Genomic DNA, 17385 nt, shown 5'->3' on the forward strand with positions numbered 1-17385 from the left:
AAGAGGGAAAAAAGAAATAAATGGCTTTTGTACCTACATGTTTCCAGTCTCATTATAAAACCAAGTAGATACATATCAATGATTCATTAAATGAACTAGTCTCAACAAGATAAGAGCAGGAAAAAATTTACCCTTTTTTTCCAGTTTCCTCGAATAAGTTCTGACTGGTTCATTCCCACTCCCGGGTGAATCTTTGTGCAGATCCATAGCTTTTTTCAGCTTTCTCAGAGCAGTCTCCATTTCTTCAGATATTTAAAAATCCATTTGAGTCCAGTATCAGAGCTTCAATCTTCCATCCACTTCAAAGCATCTCCTTTCCCCCAACCTGAGCCTGGGAAAAGGGCCAGGGTTGGTTTTGTTGACATTTCCCATCATATTTTTCTGTTTTTTCTCTTCCCTGCCTCCTCCTCTGCTACACTGTGCTGCTTCTGGCTCAGCCAGGGTTTGAGAGGCTAGGGAGAAGAGATGCCATGTCAAGAAAGGTCTTTCTTGACTGCTACAGTTACAATTTGGCCTCAGGGTTCTCTGTGTGAGAGTTGTAGAAATCTCTTTTATTTCCTGTATGAGGCCATTGTGTGGATTGGTGGATATTCCTGTGTCTAAAGAGTCCGGATTATAATTCCATGGCCCTGTCATTTCCTCTTCTTCTGAAACTTTAGGACTGTCCCTCCAGCCTCTGGCTTCCTTCTCACAGTTTTATTCTATTGGGGTCACCCTACCTTTTCAGGAGACCTGTTTCCAAAATGACCTATACCCAACCCTCTACTGGCACATAGGAAGCACGAGGGCATTATTGTCCTGTCAAACCCTGGAAATGGAGGCCATCCCAACACAGCACAGCTTTTCTCTCTTCCTCTGCCTCTATATGCCCCATTTGCCAGCCCTCTTGGACTTTTACAGATGAGAGCAGTCCCTAAACTTTAGGAACAAATGCCAGCCAATTCAAGTGATTAAGACCCCTGTCATTTGACTTGAAGTCTGTACGTATGTATAATATTTATCCTTGTAGCACTCCAGCAACTCCCTTTAAATAAATGGTCTTTGTTGATCCCTACTGAATAATCTTCAAGTCTCCCTCATAATTCCTTAAAGTGGGTGAAGGGATGAGGGTTGCCAACATGGTTTTACAGAATTTTGCTGCTTCAGGACTAATGGAATCTGTGGGGGGTGCACCTAGCTCTATCTTTCGGAGGTCTGAGCACTTTTCACCAATTGTTCTTGACTTTGGGTTTCAGTGAAAATGCTAAGACCACAGGACAAATCTCATTTAATATCCTCTTGCCTATAATACTAATATGAAACTATGCATAAGAATATATTATGTCTTAGTAGATAACAGAGCAAGTTTTCAAACTTAATAGATCCTATGCCAATCATGAAAAATTAAAGCACCGTTTTAATTTAATTTGAATTTGGATTAGAAGAAATATCAAGGAATAAAGTTCAACTTTTTAAAAAGCATCTACAGGTAGGAAAGTTCTTTAAGTAGATTAACAATTAATCTACTTAAAACTGTGTATTGAGAGTGAGGACAAACACATGTGGGGTTCTGAGAATTGAATGGGCAAAAGACAGATTTAAAAATAGATACTAAAACCTTCCAAAAAACTATTACTGGGCTCTTCTAGTTGTATAACAAAAATTTCCTCTTTAAAACAAAAGAGCCTATGGATTCAGTGGAATATTAGTAGCAGGTTTCAGTGGTTTGTAAAGAGGTTTGAATAGGCTATGTAGCTGGGTAAGGAATTATAAACACATATATGAGATCTGTGTGCATATATGAACTTAATTCATTCTAGATTATCTTCATAAAAGTTACAGAACTTCTTCAAGAGCTTATTTATGCAGGTTACTACAGGTCAGATACAAAAGGCATTATGCATATAAATTAAGCCAGTGAATACATGGAAAATAGTTGGAATGGTGCCCAGGTACATAATAAGTTCTATGGAAGTGTGTGTTTTGTTGTTTTATTATTTTATATTCTGTACTCTGTGTAGAGGATTAAGGCATCTAGTATAGAACTGAAGTAGGTGACCTTTTTATTATTTCTGGCCTGCAATTCTGTGATACCAATACTTTTCCTAAAACCAACATTATTGGCATGAACCATCTATTGACAATAGATAAAATAATATGGTAAATAAATCAATTTTTTTGGCTCATAGCTAACAATTAGTATCATGTTACATGCAGTGAGTGAATTTAGGATTAGCTCTTTGGACACTGGGACTGGAGATGATTTTTCCTCATCTACTTTTGTTCATTTTCTGAATTTCAAAAATAAACCTACATTACTATAAATTACCCAACAAAAACCACAAAAAAAGTGATTTTGTTTAAAAATTAACATAAGTGTAAATTATAGATTTTCCAGATAACACACATTGTGTGGTGGTGATGAGATGTGAAAAATCAGAAAAGTTATGGACGTCTTGATAATTAAAGTTAGCTCCATGCAGAAACTGGAATGCAGGCTTTGTCTAGATAAGGGAAAGAAAAGAACATTCTAGATAGATTGTAAGACTTGAGAGACATCTCAAGGGGTGAAAATGGAAGCAAATAAATGAGTTAATTTGAGATGAATTTGGGGCACTGGTTGGGACTTTGGGGTACAACAGGAGAAAGGTGTAAAGAGAAAGAGAGTTTGGTGTAATCTAGTGAAGATTTTATAGCAAGTAAATCATGTTCCGGAGCTAGGCTGTATTAGCAAGTGACTTTAAGGCCCTAACGAGGTGTTGAGGGATAGTTTTTCAGGATATGTGTCATTCTGTAAGGGGTAAAATGGTCCCCCAAACATGAATACCCCACTTGGTATCTGCACATATTACATTACAGGGCAAAAGGTGCTTTACAGATATAATTAGGGCTACAGACCTAGATTGTCTGTGTGGACTCTGTCTAATCATATGAGCTTTTAAAATAAAGGAGAGAACTTGCTTTTGTGGGAGTCAAAGTGATATGGCAGAAGTCAAGGTGAAAGAAATTCTAAGCCTAAGAAGGGGTCATCATGTCATTGCTGGTGGCTCTGAGATGTAGGAGCCCATGTGCAAAAACCAGAAAGAGGGCCCTAGGAGCTATGGGCAGCTTCTGGGTGATAACCAGCAAGGAAACAGGTACCTCAGCCCTACAGACATAAGAACTGGATTCTGTCAATGACCTGCATGAGCATGGAAGAACCTGCTCCCCCTAGAACTTCCAGTTAGGAGTGCAGCCCAGCAGGTACTTTGCTTTGGGCCTTACAAGAGGCCTTGTGAGAAGCAGAGAACCCAGTTGAGCCACGCTGTACCTGGACTTTTGACCTATACAAATATGAAATAATAAGCGGATATTAAGCAGTAAAATGGGTGATAATTTGCTATGGAAGAGATACTAAACTAATGCACATTTCTTGTTGAATACAAGAATTTGAATTTGGATTTGAATTTGAATTTGAACCCATAATCTCCTGATTCATAATACAGCAGTTCTCTTTTGAACGTCAGAAGCTGCCAGGGCACAGCTCCTTAAGTTGATTGATACCTCTGACATTTCAAAGTGAATTTTGATGTGCTGCTGGATTCGGTTTGCCAGTATTTTATTGAGGATTTTTGCATCAATGTTCATCAAGGATATTGGTCTAAAATTCTCTTTTTTGGTTGTGTCTCTGCCCGGCTTTGGTATCAGGATGATGCTGGCCTCATAAAATGAGTTAGGGAGGATTCCCTCTTTTTCTATTGATTGGAATAGTTTCAGAAGGAATGGTACCAGTTCCTCCTTGTACCTCTGGTAGAATTCGGCTGTGAATCCATCTGGTCCTGGACTCTTTTTGGTTGGTAAGCTATTGATTATTGCCGCAATTTCAGATCCTGTTATTGGTCTATTCAGAGATTCAACTTCTTCCTGGTTTAGTCTTGGGAGAGTGTATGTGTTGAGGAATTTATCCATTTCTTCTAGATTTTCTAGTTTATTTGCGTAGAGGTGTTTGTAGTATTCTCTGATGGTAGTTTGGATTTCTGTGGGATCGGTGGTGATATCCCCTTTATCATTTTTTATTGTGTCTATTTGATTCTTCTCTCTTTTTTTCTTTATTAGTCTTGCTAGCGGTCTATCAATTTTGTTGATCCTTTCAAAAAACCAGCTCCTGGATTCATTAATTTTTTGAAGGGTTTTTTGTGTCTCTATTTCCTTCAGTTCTGCTCTGATTTTAGTTATTTCTTGCCTTCTGCTAGCTTTTGAATGTGTTTGCTCTTGCTTTTCTAGTTCTTTTAATTGTGATGTTAGGGTGTCAATTTTGGATCTTTCCTGCTTTCTCTTGTGGGCATTTAGTGCTATAAATTTCCCTCTACACACTGCTTTGAATGTGTCCCAGAGATTCTGGTACGTTGTGTCTTTGTTCTCGTTGGTTTTAAAGAACATCTTTATTTCTGCCTTCATTTCGTTATGTACCCAGTAGTCATTCAGGAGCAGGTTGTTCAGTTTCCATGTAGTTGAGCGGTTTTGAGTGAGTTTCTTAATCCTGAGTTCTAGTTTGATTGCACTGTGGTGTGAGAGACAGTTTGTTATAATTTCTGTTCTTTTACATTTGCTGAGGAGAGCTTTACTTCCAAGTATGTGGTCAATTTTGGAATAGGTGTGGTGTGGTGCTGAAAAAAATGTATATTCTGTTGATTTGGGGCGGAGAGTTCTGTAGATGTCTATTAGGTCTGCTTGGTGCAGAGCTGAGTTCAATTCCTGGGTATCCTTGTTAACTTTCTGTCTCGTTGATCTGTCTAATGTTGACAGTGGGGTGTTAAAGTCTCCTATTATTATCGTGTAGGAGTCTAAGTCTCTTTGTAGGTCACTCAGGACTTGCTTTATGAATCTGGGTGCTCCTGTATTGGGTGCATATATATTTAGGATAGTTAGCTCTTCTTGTTGAATTGATCCCTTTACCATTAGGTAATGGCCTTCTAACCTGAAGTCTGTCCTTCATACATTTATAAAGGCTTCAGAATTCTATAGAAATCTAAAAGTTCATTTTTAAAGTGAAGTCTGAAAGTAAAGTCTGAAAAAGCACTTTAAGCACTGTTTACACATTTTCGCTGAAATGCTTCAGCCTCTTTTATTCTAGTTGCAATGGGACTGGGCTAGGTAGGTGACATATAATAAATGGAGGAAATACTGATTGTGAAAGAGTTTATAATTTAGGTGGAAGAAGGGGCTTAAACATATGCAATATTAAATCAGTTAAAGACTGGATATGTCCTTTCTTCTGTCATTCAGCTCAACTATGTTCTAATAATGTGATGAGGATGATAATACCTAACACTCAAATAGCACTTACTCTGTGTCAGATCAATCAGTCCCGATGATTTATACATGTTAATTCGTCTAAATCTCACAACAATCCTATGAGGTAAAGGACTGTGACTCCACCCCACCATCAGGAAACTACAGCTTCTCTCAAGGTTGGCATAAAATAATTAGAGATTTCCTACTCTTGTTTTAGATTTTTGGATCTCGGGTTCTGAATCTTGTTCTTCTAGGAGGCTTCACTTGTTAACAGTTTTTATGTGTAGAATTTCTAGCTGGAAACAGTCTTTACCAATCTGAGTTTATCCCAATATCAGTCTTTGTAATGTAACATCCCTACACGGTTCTACAGGAATCTGTCCCTACAAATAAGAGATTGCTACCATAGAAGATCCCTAGAATATCTGGGACTTGACTGTTGATGTAGTTACAGAATTGCTACAGTTTATAATCTTACCTCCAAAGGGCATGATGATTGAGAAAAGATATGTATGGAATGGTGTGTAACGTAGAATAAAAGACATAGTAAGGCATGAGTTTAAAAATTATATTATGGCTTTGGAGATGCTTTGTTAAATAAACTGTATCATGAAAATCCACTTGAGAATCATTTATGAGCTTTTTGTAGATTGAATAATACACTGGGTCTACCAGAAAACACCAAAAAAAGTAACTTGAGACATAAAAATTAAAATTTTAATGATGTAAACATAATGTTTTATTTCATTATTACAACAAAAATTAAAATGTCTAACATAGACTTATTTCCTTAAAATACATTTTATATACAAATTTTTATTTATCAGGAAATTCAGGTAGATCAGCAGTTAGGGCTTCAGAGAAATTACCAATCAGAGGTTGTAAGAGCAGCTTTGAAAACTGAAGACACAGATACACCTGCTCTTTTGAAAAGATGTTGGTGTCGTTAGCTTGCTCTTCTGAGTTCTTGTAAACATCTATAGTTTCTCCTGTTGTTTGTACCATGAAATTCATGAGATTTCCATGACAAGAAATGGTTTCCAACAGTTATTTTTTATCTATTCGTTCAGATTTGTACCACCTCTATTTCTGTCAGGTGGATTAGATGGCCATAACATCACCAACTGTTCAACTGCAGGCTAACAGATGTCACCAACTCCCATGTGACATGAACAACCCCCGTGGTCTCCAAAGAGAACATGCTTGTTCTCTTTTGGTAGTGGGGTGATTAGGAAATGAGACATTCTTAAAACAAATCTTTAGAACAATCCTTAGGGCACTTCTGATATACACCTTCCCTTGTAAAACATCTCCTGTAGAATGTCACAAATTCAATAGACCATTTCCACTGTGGACAGTTCTGGGTATTTGAAAGTTCTTACACTGAGCTAAAACATGTCCTTTTGCAGCTTCTCTCCATTGGTCTGAATTTCAGCCTCAGACTTTGAAACACTTGAAGTTAATGATCATGTTCCCCCTACACCTTCTCAGTAACAACTGTAAACATTTTACTTGTGTTCTTGATCACAAACATATGTACCAGGAATGGTGCCAGGAGTCAGTTTCATAATGATGAATAAAGAAGTCCATTTCAGTGGGCTTATAAACTAGTTTTGGAGCCCTCCAGCTAAAGAGGAGATTTCATTAGAGTGTGATAAGTGCTATAATTGAAACAAGTATAGAGTGCTATTGGAGAATAAACAGGACTTCACACAGGAGAGGTGAGTGGCACTCAGGAGAAGATGGTACCTAAGTTGGGATCTGAAGGGTAAGTAAGTGACAGCCATACAAGGTGGGGAGGTGGGGAGGCATTCCGGACAGAATACGTGAAAAGGCCTGGGGCAAAGAGAGAGCATAGTCCATCCAGGGAATAGCAAATGCCATATTTTAATAAGCTTTGAGCATGGATTTTGGAAGGAGGAATGGAGATAGAGATGATACTGAAGACCCGATCAGAAGAACACTATATATGCAGTATCAGACATTGGACTCTGTCATAGTGTCATGCAGAAATTTTGAAGAGTTTTTTGGGAAAAGATATAATATTATAAAATTTATATTTTAGGATGATTTAGTCTGACTGCAGAGTAGAGGATGATGTGGGATGGAGAGAGAAAAATTAGAGACAGAGGCCTGAGTAGGAGACAGTGATGGGCTGAGCTAAATCAGGGATACCTTACTTCCTGGCTTGGGACTATGCTGTCTGATGGTGTCATTCATGGAGCAGATTTGTGGAGTGCAGCGGAATTGGTAAAAAAGTGACTTCAGTCTAGCTTCAGTGGCTCACTCCTGTAATCCCAGTACTTTAGGAGGTTGAGGCAGGAGGATTGCTTGAGCTCAGGAATTTAAGACCAGCCTGGGCAACATAACAAGATGTCATCTCTAAAAATAATTTAAAAATTAGCCAGGCATGGTGGTGTGTGCCTGTCCTCTCAGGTACTCGGGGGGCTGAGGCAGGAGAATTGCTTGAGCCCTGGTCATGGAGGCTGCAGTGAGCCATGATTGGACCACTACACTCCAGCCTGGGTGACAGAGTGAGACCCAGTCTCAAAAAAAGAAAAAGTGAATTCATCTTTGGAAATGTTGAGTTTGAGCCACCAAGTGGGACTTTCAGGTCCAGAAGGTAGATGGCTGTGGGGATCTAGGGCCCAGGAAATATGGGCTGGAAATGCAAACATAATTGAAGTAGTGTGAGTGAATGGAAAGAGAAGAAGGTCAAGAGGGTTGAGGATAAATCACTAAGGGACATCAAAGTCTTTATAAAAGGCAGAAGAAGGGGAGCCTTTGGAGAAGAGAAGCAGTAGCCAGAGAGGAAGGAGAAAACCTGGAGCATGGGATGCCATGGAATCCCAGTGGTTAAGAAAAAGGGAGTGAGTGATAGTCAAGTTGTGCAGAGACGACAAGGTAAATGAGGATGGCTGTGTTCGTCAAGTAGAACTACAGGGAGGTGACTATCTCCTGGTCATTCTCCTGTGGATACTATCTACTCCTCATGGACCTTAACAAAACCAAATACAATCCAGATGTTGATCTTTCTGGAGTCCATTTTTTTGTGTGACCTGAATGTCATACCTCTAGTAATATTCCTAAAAACACTGTTATCCATTCTAAGTAATCCAGCTCCCATTAACTCAAAGTATGCTTGTACTCAACTATCAGATCTTTTTAATGTGAACCTCTATCACATTAGGTGTATGTGTAGCAGACTTAACAGACGTTTAAAATCGTAGAAGACTTTATTCTAGTTCATTTTGTTAGTTTCAGATCACTTCTACATATATTAGTCTTTAAATGGCCAGCTATTATCTCAGTTACAATAAAGTTAATATGCATATTTGTTTGCATTAAACAAGTCTATTTAAGTGATTTAAAAATACCCCTAAGTGCCTTGAAACAGATGAGTAAGGATAGATACATTTTATCATCACAGCATGCTTAACAAACCCCTCTTTGATGTGATGACAGCAGTTATTGGGGAAATAACTATCTGTTAAATAAACTATTTGGTGGAGAACAGTAGTTTCTTGGCTGGGCATGGTGGCTCACGCCTGCAATCCCAGCACTTTGGGAAGCTGAGGTGGGCAGATCACTTGAGGTCAGGGGTTCAAGATCAGCCTGGACAACATGGTGAAACCCCATCTGTACAAAAACATACAAACAAATTAGCTGGGCATGGTGGCAGGCGCCTGTAGTCCCAGCTACTCAGGAGGCTGAGGTGGGAGGATTGCTTGACCCCAGAAGGCAGAGGTTGCAGTGAGCTGAGATCATACCACTGCACTCCAGCCTGGGCAACAAAGCGAAACCTTGTCTCAAAAAAATAAGAAAATAAAAAATAAAAGTGCAGTTATTAAGAAGCATATTTATTTATTTTTTCTAGAATTCCTAAAGTCCATACTAGCTTAACATTATATAATGGCTTAAAAGTTATATGTTTTTTGGGAATAAAACATGGAAGGATATTAGATTATGTTTCTTCTTACATTTAGTTTAGGAAATTGAGAAAAATGGGCTCTGTATTTTAAAAACATTTCCATCATGGCATCAAAATTTAAATGTTTCTAAGATTAATAGATTTACTAAAAGCCTTTAGGGAATTTGTGAATTGGCAATTCTATTAAAAATTAATTTGTGAGGACAACCCTTTGGTAACTAAGACCTTTGCCAATATTGCTCTGTCCTCTCAAAATGACGTTCCTTGATTTATTTTTTCTTTTCTTTTCTTTTTTTTTGAGACGGAGTCTTGCTCTGTTGCCCAGGCTGGAGTGCAATGGCGTGATCTCGGCTCACTGCAGCCTCCGCCTCCCGGGTTCAAGTGATTCTCCTGCCTAGGCCTCCCGAGTAGCTGAGATTACAGGTGCGCACACCATACTCGGCTAATTTTTTTGTATTTTTAGTAGACACGGAGTTTCCTCATGTTGGTCAGGCTGGTCTCGAACTCCTGACCATCATGATCTGCCCACCTCCCAAAGTGCTGGGCTTACAGGCATGAGCCACCGCGCCCGGCCCGACTTTCCTTGACTTTATGATTGAGCTTCATACCTTGCTTTCAAGGGCTTCCTCTTCCAGGAAACCTGCTCATGTCTTCTCAGTTAACCTCTCCCATGGAGAAACTCTCTGTCACTCAGAGTTTGCTTGAGTCTTAGCTTTGATGCAAAACAGGTCTGGGAGCCTTTGGATTTTAAGACCGAAGGCACTATTAAAGTGCCAGAGGAAAAAGAAGACAGAATGCTGGACATAAGACTGACTCTGATTCTCACTGAATGTCAAGGCTGTTTTGTGAACAGCCATGTTGGTTATCCAAGATAGAAAGCCAAAACATTTCGACATGTTTCTGACTGGTTTCTGATGGGTAACTAGGGGAGAGGGAAAAATTTGGGATATGTTTTATCAGTCCTTTAATCATCCTCTATTTAGACATTTACAAGGCCAAATATAACTGTCAGCTGCAAGTATTTTGAATTGCATAGTTGTTTTATATTGAGTAAACTATATTTTAAATTAAACTTGAAGGTTCTTAAAAAGCCTCATTGCAATTTTCTTTGTACTTGAATAAATCTTGTCTGTCGAACTGCTACTATAGTAAGTGAATCTTATTTGATTGGATTATAGCATAATTTTATATCTAAATACAGTGAAGGCCACGTTCCTTTACAAATGAATTAAATTAGAGGAGGACAAAGTACAGACTAAAAATTTTCAGTTGAAATGAAGGTTGATATATGGGGCCTTGGAGAAAGTAAGATACTCGTTGAATAGAGCGGTGATTTCTCACCCTGGATGCAATAGAATCACCTAGGAAGCTTGGAAACAACAATGCACACTGATGCCTGGTTCTCTCCCGAGATTCTGATTTAGTTGGGGCCCGAATATCAGTATTTTTTTTAAACCTCTCCAAATGATTCTAATATGCAGTCAAGTTTGAGAACTGCTGAACTAGATGAAAACTCAAGCTATTTAAAGAAAGCATTTCCCAGTAAGCAGACAAAAAGTAGTGACCAAATAACAATTGGAAAAGAAGAAACATGAGAGAAAGATGAGGGAGGGAAACTTTAATGTAAAACTGGTAGAGGTTTACAGTCCATTATTCACAGTCCTACATCAGAAAAACTCTGAAAAACAAAAGTTCTTCATAACTAACTTGGTGGCAAAATCCAACCCAAACGGAATGTATTTGGTGGCAAAACTAGGCTTTTTCTAGTCTTCCTTTATCCCATTTGGTTTGAATAGTAATGCATTTCATAGAAGAAATATTAATGTATCTGACTACAAGTTGCTGCCCCAGACCTCACTGAAGATACCTTTCTGAAATGTGTAAAATTTTGAATTCTGAAATACATTTAGTCCCAGGGGGTTCCGAAAAGGAGTTAAGGATTATAGTAGGGAAGGGTTATGATAGGAAAAGCCAAGCTAATGATTTACTGTTTCTGTCAGAGTAAGAACAATGCATTTTTTTCTAATGACCTAGGCAGTGGTTTTGTATCCTCAGTGGATAAAAACCATGGCCAGTATCAGAACATGGTTCTACTACATTTGGTACATTTCTCAAGCCTAACCCAACAGTGGCTCTATTTCGGGCATGGTGAGAGGAACTCAGGTTAGCCAACAACACAGTTAGATTACAGTAGAAAAATCATCATTGTCCTATAAAAGACTCTTCAGCATAACAAATGACTCCAGAATCTACAGATTTGAAACAACGTGTATTTATTATGTTAGTACCGGGTCTGTCTCACAGACCCTGGCGGATGGATGAAATGAGTACTCAGACACAGGTAAGCAGTGTGAGAGCACCTAGGTGACTGCCTGGCTCTAGTGGCCAGAGAGCAGCCCTGAGAAGCTGGAGCTGCTTGCTTTTATTCAGTGCAGGCGCAGTGCCGAAAACCTGGAGCCAACACTACCTGTAGGTAATTAACATTCATTGTTCCCCTTTCAGGGAACGTTAGGTGTACATAGATGATCAAAGGTCAGTTCCTGGTCAACATAAGTAAGCAAGCTTGTTTAAGATAAATTCCCCCACTCTTTTGTACCTACTCCTTGCCCTCTGCCTCAGTTTTATAGAACAGCTGCCTTCACCTGTTCTCCCCCGGGGCTCTGCAGAACCTTCCGACCTTTCAGAAGGTTTGTGTCCTTTCCCTATAGTTTTTCCCACCAATCTGACCGATCCCCCACATGTTAGGAGTTGGGAAGCACCTTAGCTAGGTAGTTCCTGCTCAGGGTGTCTCAGGAGGTTGTGGTCAGAATGTCAACCAGAGCCTCAGTTATTTGAAGGCTCAACTGGCACTGGAGCATGACATTTCTTTTCCAGTGCCAACAGGTCCCTTATTAGCACACAAAGAAAAGTGTAGTCCCTGTTTATGTAATTGCTCAGAGTTTTAGTTTTCAGTTCAGTTTCATATAAACCTAACAATTATTTGCAAAGGCCAGCTTTGAATCCTTCTGACATGTTCTGAAGATTTCTGCTGGGAGTAGCTTATGACAGGGGAATGCCTTCTCTGAATTTTCATTGTCCTCCCTCGGGAAGTTTTTTCTCTCCCCTGAGTTCCTTCTGTGTTTGTATAAATAGGGTTGTCTCTTTAACCACTTCTTGTGGGCTAATGAGTGAGTGTCAATTGCCCAGGATAATGTGAAGAAAAGGCAAACAGGTTCCTGCCTCAGTGGAGTTTCCAGCCAAAATATAGGCATTAGTCACACAACTTTAAATGATTAATTGATTGCTAGGTCATTTAAAAAAAACAAAAAAGAACTGTGAAGATGCTGTAGCAGCATAAAAGGGATCTTACCCAGTGTGTGCTCTGCTTGATCAGCACTTTCCCCTTTGTGTCTTGTAGGAAGACTAACCTATCTTTGGGTTTCTTTTTTTTTTTTTGTCAAAACCTTTTTCCCTCCCAGTGCAGAAACACGGAAGGTATTGTACATCCTACTTTGCATAAAATACACGTATCCTCCCATGGCAGAGGTTCAGTTGATGTAGTGTAGTACAGTACAGTAATCTCATTTATTTTATGTAAAAAAGCAGCCTAGGTTCTAAGTTGAACTGTGAAGTTCTTCGTGCCTTTCTCACTGCCTGTCTCTCACCCTCCCAAGTGCCCCGGAAATGCTCCATTTTTTGCTTGCTCATCTCATTCCTTTCTTTCTCTGTCAATTCTTTGAAAAGCTGTGGTGTTATACAATGGTGGGAATATAATCCTTTCCTTTTCTGAGCTGTTTCTATTTTGGGCATCATTTTCTAATTGGAAAAGGAAAAACTGAGAATCCCATAAAGGGAATTCAGGAAAATTAAAAGCGGAAGCTGGAGATGACCGGTTTTGATCCTTTGTGAGCAAATTAAGTGATCCACCTCATGCATGATTTTCCATCTCCGCCTTCTCCGTGTGTGTGTGTGCCATAGTGGGGTTTTCCCTTGGAGGTCATAGAATTTAGAAACCATTGACAAGACCCTTGTGAATGTTTATAATTTGCCTCTTTGTCCCAACTCCAAATATTTGTGACACTGTGAATGAAGAAAATCCTAAAAAGAACTGGTAATACTACAATAAACCTTACAAATGACTTAAAATGTGTAAAATATGCAGTAATTGATATTTTTACTTTGATGCTTTTTAAATTTATTTGAGTATGCATACCAGTACTTACGAAGGTTTTCTTGTGGTCATTCATCACTTCTGTCTGCCTCAGTACTCTTCCCGCTAAGTTCTTTAACTGTAAACTTTCCAACTGTGAGCATTTTCAGAGCTCAAACTCCTAAGGTTGGAGAGGGACTGATTGTCTTCTCACTGCTGTGTAATTTTCCTGAGAGAATCTTACGGTGTCAAAGAATCAGCTAAATCAAGACTATGCATTTTTGAATGGCTTTCACCTAACCCATCAAGGAAAGTGCGGCAATAAAGACAGTACATGGGACAAGCTGCCTTCTGCAGGAGTGATGATGCCCTGGCCGTTGAGAAAGCCAGTCCTAGGTGGAGTCTCAGGGTCTAGCATATTGCTACATTTGCCTTCCAGTAAATGTATGTAGATTACGTTAATTTGAATAGCAAATCTGCAATTTAACCTTGAACTCCCTTTAAAGTGTCATTACTGCAATATATTCTGCTGCCTGATACCCCCACCCCCCGAAAAAAAACCCCACCATCACCAGTTCCAAACACCTGAACACACAAACTTCTGAGTTTAAGAGATTGTGTCCTGAAGGGGAGAGAGCTTCCTCATTATGGAATTTTTATTGATACCTTCATGTTATCTTTGAAAGTGACTGTGCTTATCATTTTTGTCACTGTTTCGTGTTCTGCTTTGAAAATGTTTTCAAGGAAGGATTTAAGTGTTCAAAGTGGGAAGGATGAGAGTGAGATTAAGTGCTAAAAACTTTGGACAAGTAAGTAGGGTTTAAGACATTTAGGATTTTAAAGGTCATCTAGTATATTCCCATTTCACCTGCCCTGTGCATTGATGATGCTTCTTTTATGTGGCATATTATCCAAAATGGTTGCTGGAAACTTGTCAGACTTGCAGTGAACATTCATTATATTTGAGCAGAGGTCCAATTAAACCAGGATTACCTACATCAACTTTACTAGAATTTCTGTATAAACTAGCATCTTTGAGGGATAAATAATATTTAATCTTTATTATGGTATCATGTATATTTTAATAATTCATAATTGCATTATATCTGAATATTATATAGTTTTTTTAATGTACTTCCCATCATCACAGGGTAAATACCAGTGTTTTACAATGTATACATTCTGGCAATTGTCTGACTTTTAAAAAAGTAATTCAATATGATTCTTCTAAAAGTTTCTATGCAGAGGTTTTTCCATGTACTAAAAACAAGCAAAAATCAAAAAAGTGCTGGCAGCAAACTTAGGTTTAATTGCAACAGCTCTGAATTTGGGTTGGATATCTAAGAACAAAGTACTGCTTTTGATGGCTACATTTTTCTTCTTCTAATTTGATTTTCCCCCCTAATATTTTATTAGGTGCAGAGAGAGCTAGCAGCTGTTATTGCTTTGAAAGCAAGGAAGTCTGGTAAGTCGTCTTTTATGGGGCTGGAGGAAGATTCTAATTCTTTGGGGGTATTTCACATATCATCTGGTAGTGTGCAGTTGAGTGTATCTCAGGAAGTTGTGGTGTAGAATGCAAAGAATTATACCATTTGTTTTTAAAAATCATTTGTTCTGCCATCAGAATAGTACAGGATGTTATATGTAGTTCTTTAAGATAAAATGTCACTGCTTTGCTCTAATCTATTTTTGATTTCAAGAAAAAATGAAATTTAAAGTTAAAAATATGTTTGAAGTCCATTGCAACCATATAAGGATCTAGGTACATGACAAAGTAAGCCGATCACCTTGGAATTATGTATCTTGATGACAAAGGACAATGGGTACTATAGAGGTGGTCTTTTTTTATAAGGCTTTAAAAAAATCTCAAAGTAGTTTCTTCTAAAAATAATTGAATTGCTTAATGAGATTTCAAAGCAAACATTATTTCTAGGATTGATTGATAGGTCTGATTCCTCATACCTATAGGATATAATCTGTGGAAGTAACATGTGGAAAGGAAAAGGGGGCTTTCAAATACATTTTAAAGGAGAAAATAATCTGCTAGAATTCAATATGAAATGGAGACTCACTGAAGTAGAAAAATGCTTGCTTAGATGGGAGGAATGTCAGTAGGAGGCATCCTTTGCTGCGAGAGGAGGTCAATGCTGAATGGAATGAAAATCAGAAGGGAGGTACTTCTTGGATGATGTTAAACTAGAATAAGACGTTTCAGGTGGAAAGACTATGACAAAATCAAAGTGATGACCAAACTTGAAGAAATAAAAGGGAATGGAAATGTCTCAGGAACACAAACTGTACATTTTATATTTTTCTTTTTCCAGTTAGAAACCCTAAGAATTTGATTTTTTCTCAGTTACTATTTGAACCAAAAGACCTTAGTGTGAATTAGCTTATTACATTCATATTACTTTCTTTGTTGGTTTGGCAGATGTTGAGGACATAGAGACTGGAAGCTATAAAGGTAGTGGGGAGGAGGATGCAAGGAATAGCAATCTTGGGTATTGAACAGAGGGCGGCATGAATAAGGCTCCCCAGTGAACAGCATTATATTTGCAGAGGTGGAGGCCAATGTAGAGAAAGGACATCAATAAAGATTGCAGGAGGGAAATGCAAATCAAAATCACATTGAGATTTCTCCTCATCCCAGCTAGAATGGCTGTTATCAAAAACACAAAAAATAATAGATGCTGGCAAGAATGTGGAAAAAGGGAAACTCTCATACACTGTCGGTGGGAATGTATGACACTATGGGAAATAGAAATAGTACAGCCACTATGGGAAATAGTATGTAGGTTCTTCAAAAATGTAAAAATAGAACTACCATAGGATTCAGCAGTCCCATGGAAATCAGTGTATCAAAGAGATATCTGCACTCCCATATTTATTGCAGTGCTATTCACAATAGGCAAGATGTGGAATCAACTTAAGTATGTATCAACAGATAAATGGATAAAGAAAATTTGGCACATATACACAATGAAATATTATTCAGCCATGAAAAAGAATAAAGCCTGTCATTTGTAGCATCATGGACAAGCCTGGAGGACATTATGTTAAGTGAAATAAGCTAGGCACAGAAAGAAAAATACTGCATGTTTTCACTCATATGTGGCAGCGAGAAAAGTTGATCTCATTGAGATACAAAATAGAATGATGGTTGCTAGGCTGGCAAGGGTAGGAGGGATGAAGAGTTGGTTAATGGGTACAAAAATACAGTTAGAGGAGTAAATTGTCTACTGTTCAATAGCACAGTATTGTGGCTATAGTTATCAATAATCTATTGTATATTGCAAAATAGCTAGAAAAGAAGATTTGAAATGTTCTCAATACAAACGACATATGTTTGAGGTGATGGATATCCCAACTACCCTGATTTGATTATTACACAATATTTGCATGTATTAAAATATTGTGTACCATACAAATATGTACAATCATTATTTATCAAAAAAGTAACTCTAAAAAAAAGATTGTAGGAGGGAGGGCCTAGAAATAAATCGTGCTGGAGCTGATCTTGATTCTTGTCACGATAAAGAGACAAATGTACAGTCCGTACAAGTCGGGATGACAGTGTCTTGAAGGATAGAATTTGATTTTTTAAAATTTCAGAATAAAGTAGAGAAGTAATAAAAAAGTTATAGCATGTCATTGCCAGAGAAAGAGCAAGTAAATACAGATAGAGAGGCTGGAGAAGGGGTGGCTGATTTACACGAAGTGGGATTGGAAAGCCTCTGATTTAGAGATTTTTGAGCCAAGACCTGAAGCTGGTGAGGGAGTGAGTCCTGTGGCTATCCACAGAGTATTTGGGTGGACACATTGTGCCAGATGGGTTTGAGAGACTGCAAGGAGGCAAGTGAATGAGGCTGAGAGAGGTAGCTTTGCAATGTCAGATGAAGTTTCAACTTTCTGGAGGTGGAGGGAGGGAGATGAAGATGAGCAAGCAAGAACCATACATGTTAGATTGCATAATGTCAAAGACTGGTATGAAGTCAATTTTATTATGTTGTGATGTCACTGTATGAGATTAGCATGTCTGTTTTCCTTACTTGTTTGATCAATGGAGTTTGGA

General features: G+C 38.4%; 1 protein-coding gene across 1 annotated transcript in view; it reads left to right on the top strand.

Annotated features, from left to right (window-relative positions):
* The window catches only part of RAPGEF5 (Rap guanine nucleotide exchange factor 5), a 239947-nt gene that overhangs the window by 76105 nt on the left and 146457 nt on the right, over window positions 1–17385 (top strand). Inside the window, exon 7 of the mRNA XM_024250329.2 lies at window positions 14730–14778. Coding sequence (XP_024106097.2) covers window positions 14730–14778 — 49 coding nt within the window. The remainder of the gene's footprint in view (window positions 1–14729; window positions 14779–17385) is intronic.

Source organism: Pongo abelii, chromosome 6 (assembly GCF_028885655.2).
Source record: "Pongo abelii isolate AG06213 chromosome 6, NHGRI_mPonAbe1-v2.0_pri, whole genome shotgun sequence".
NCBI classification, from domain to species: Eukaryota; Metazoa; Chordata; class Mammalia; order Primates; family Hominidae; genus Pongo; species Pongo abelii.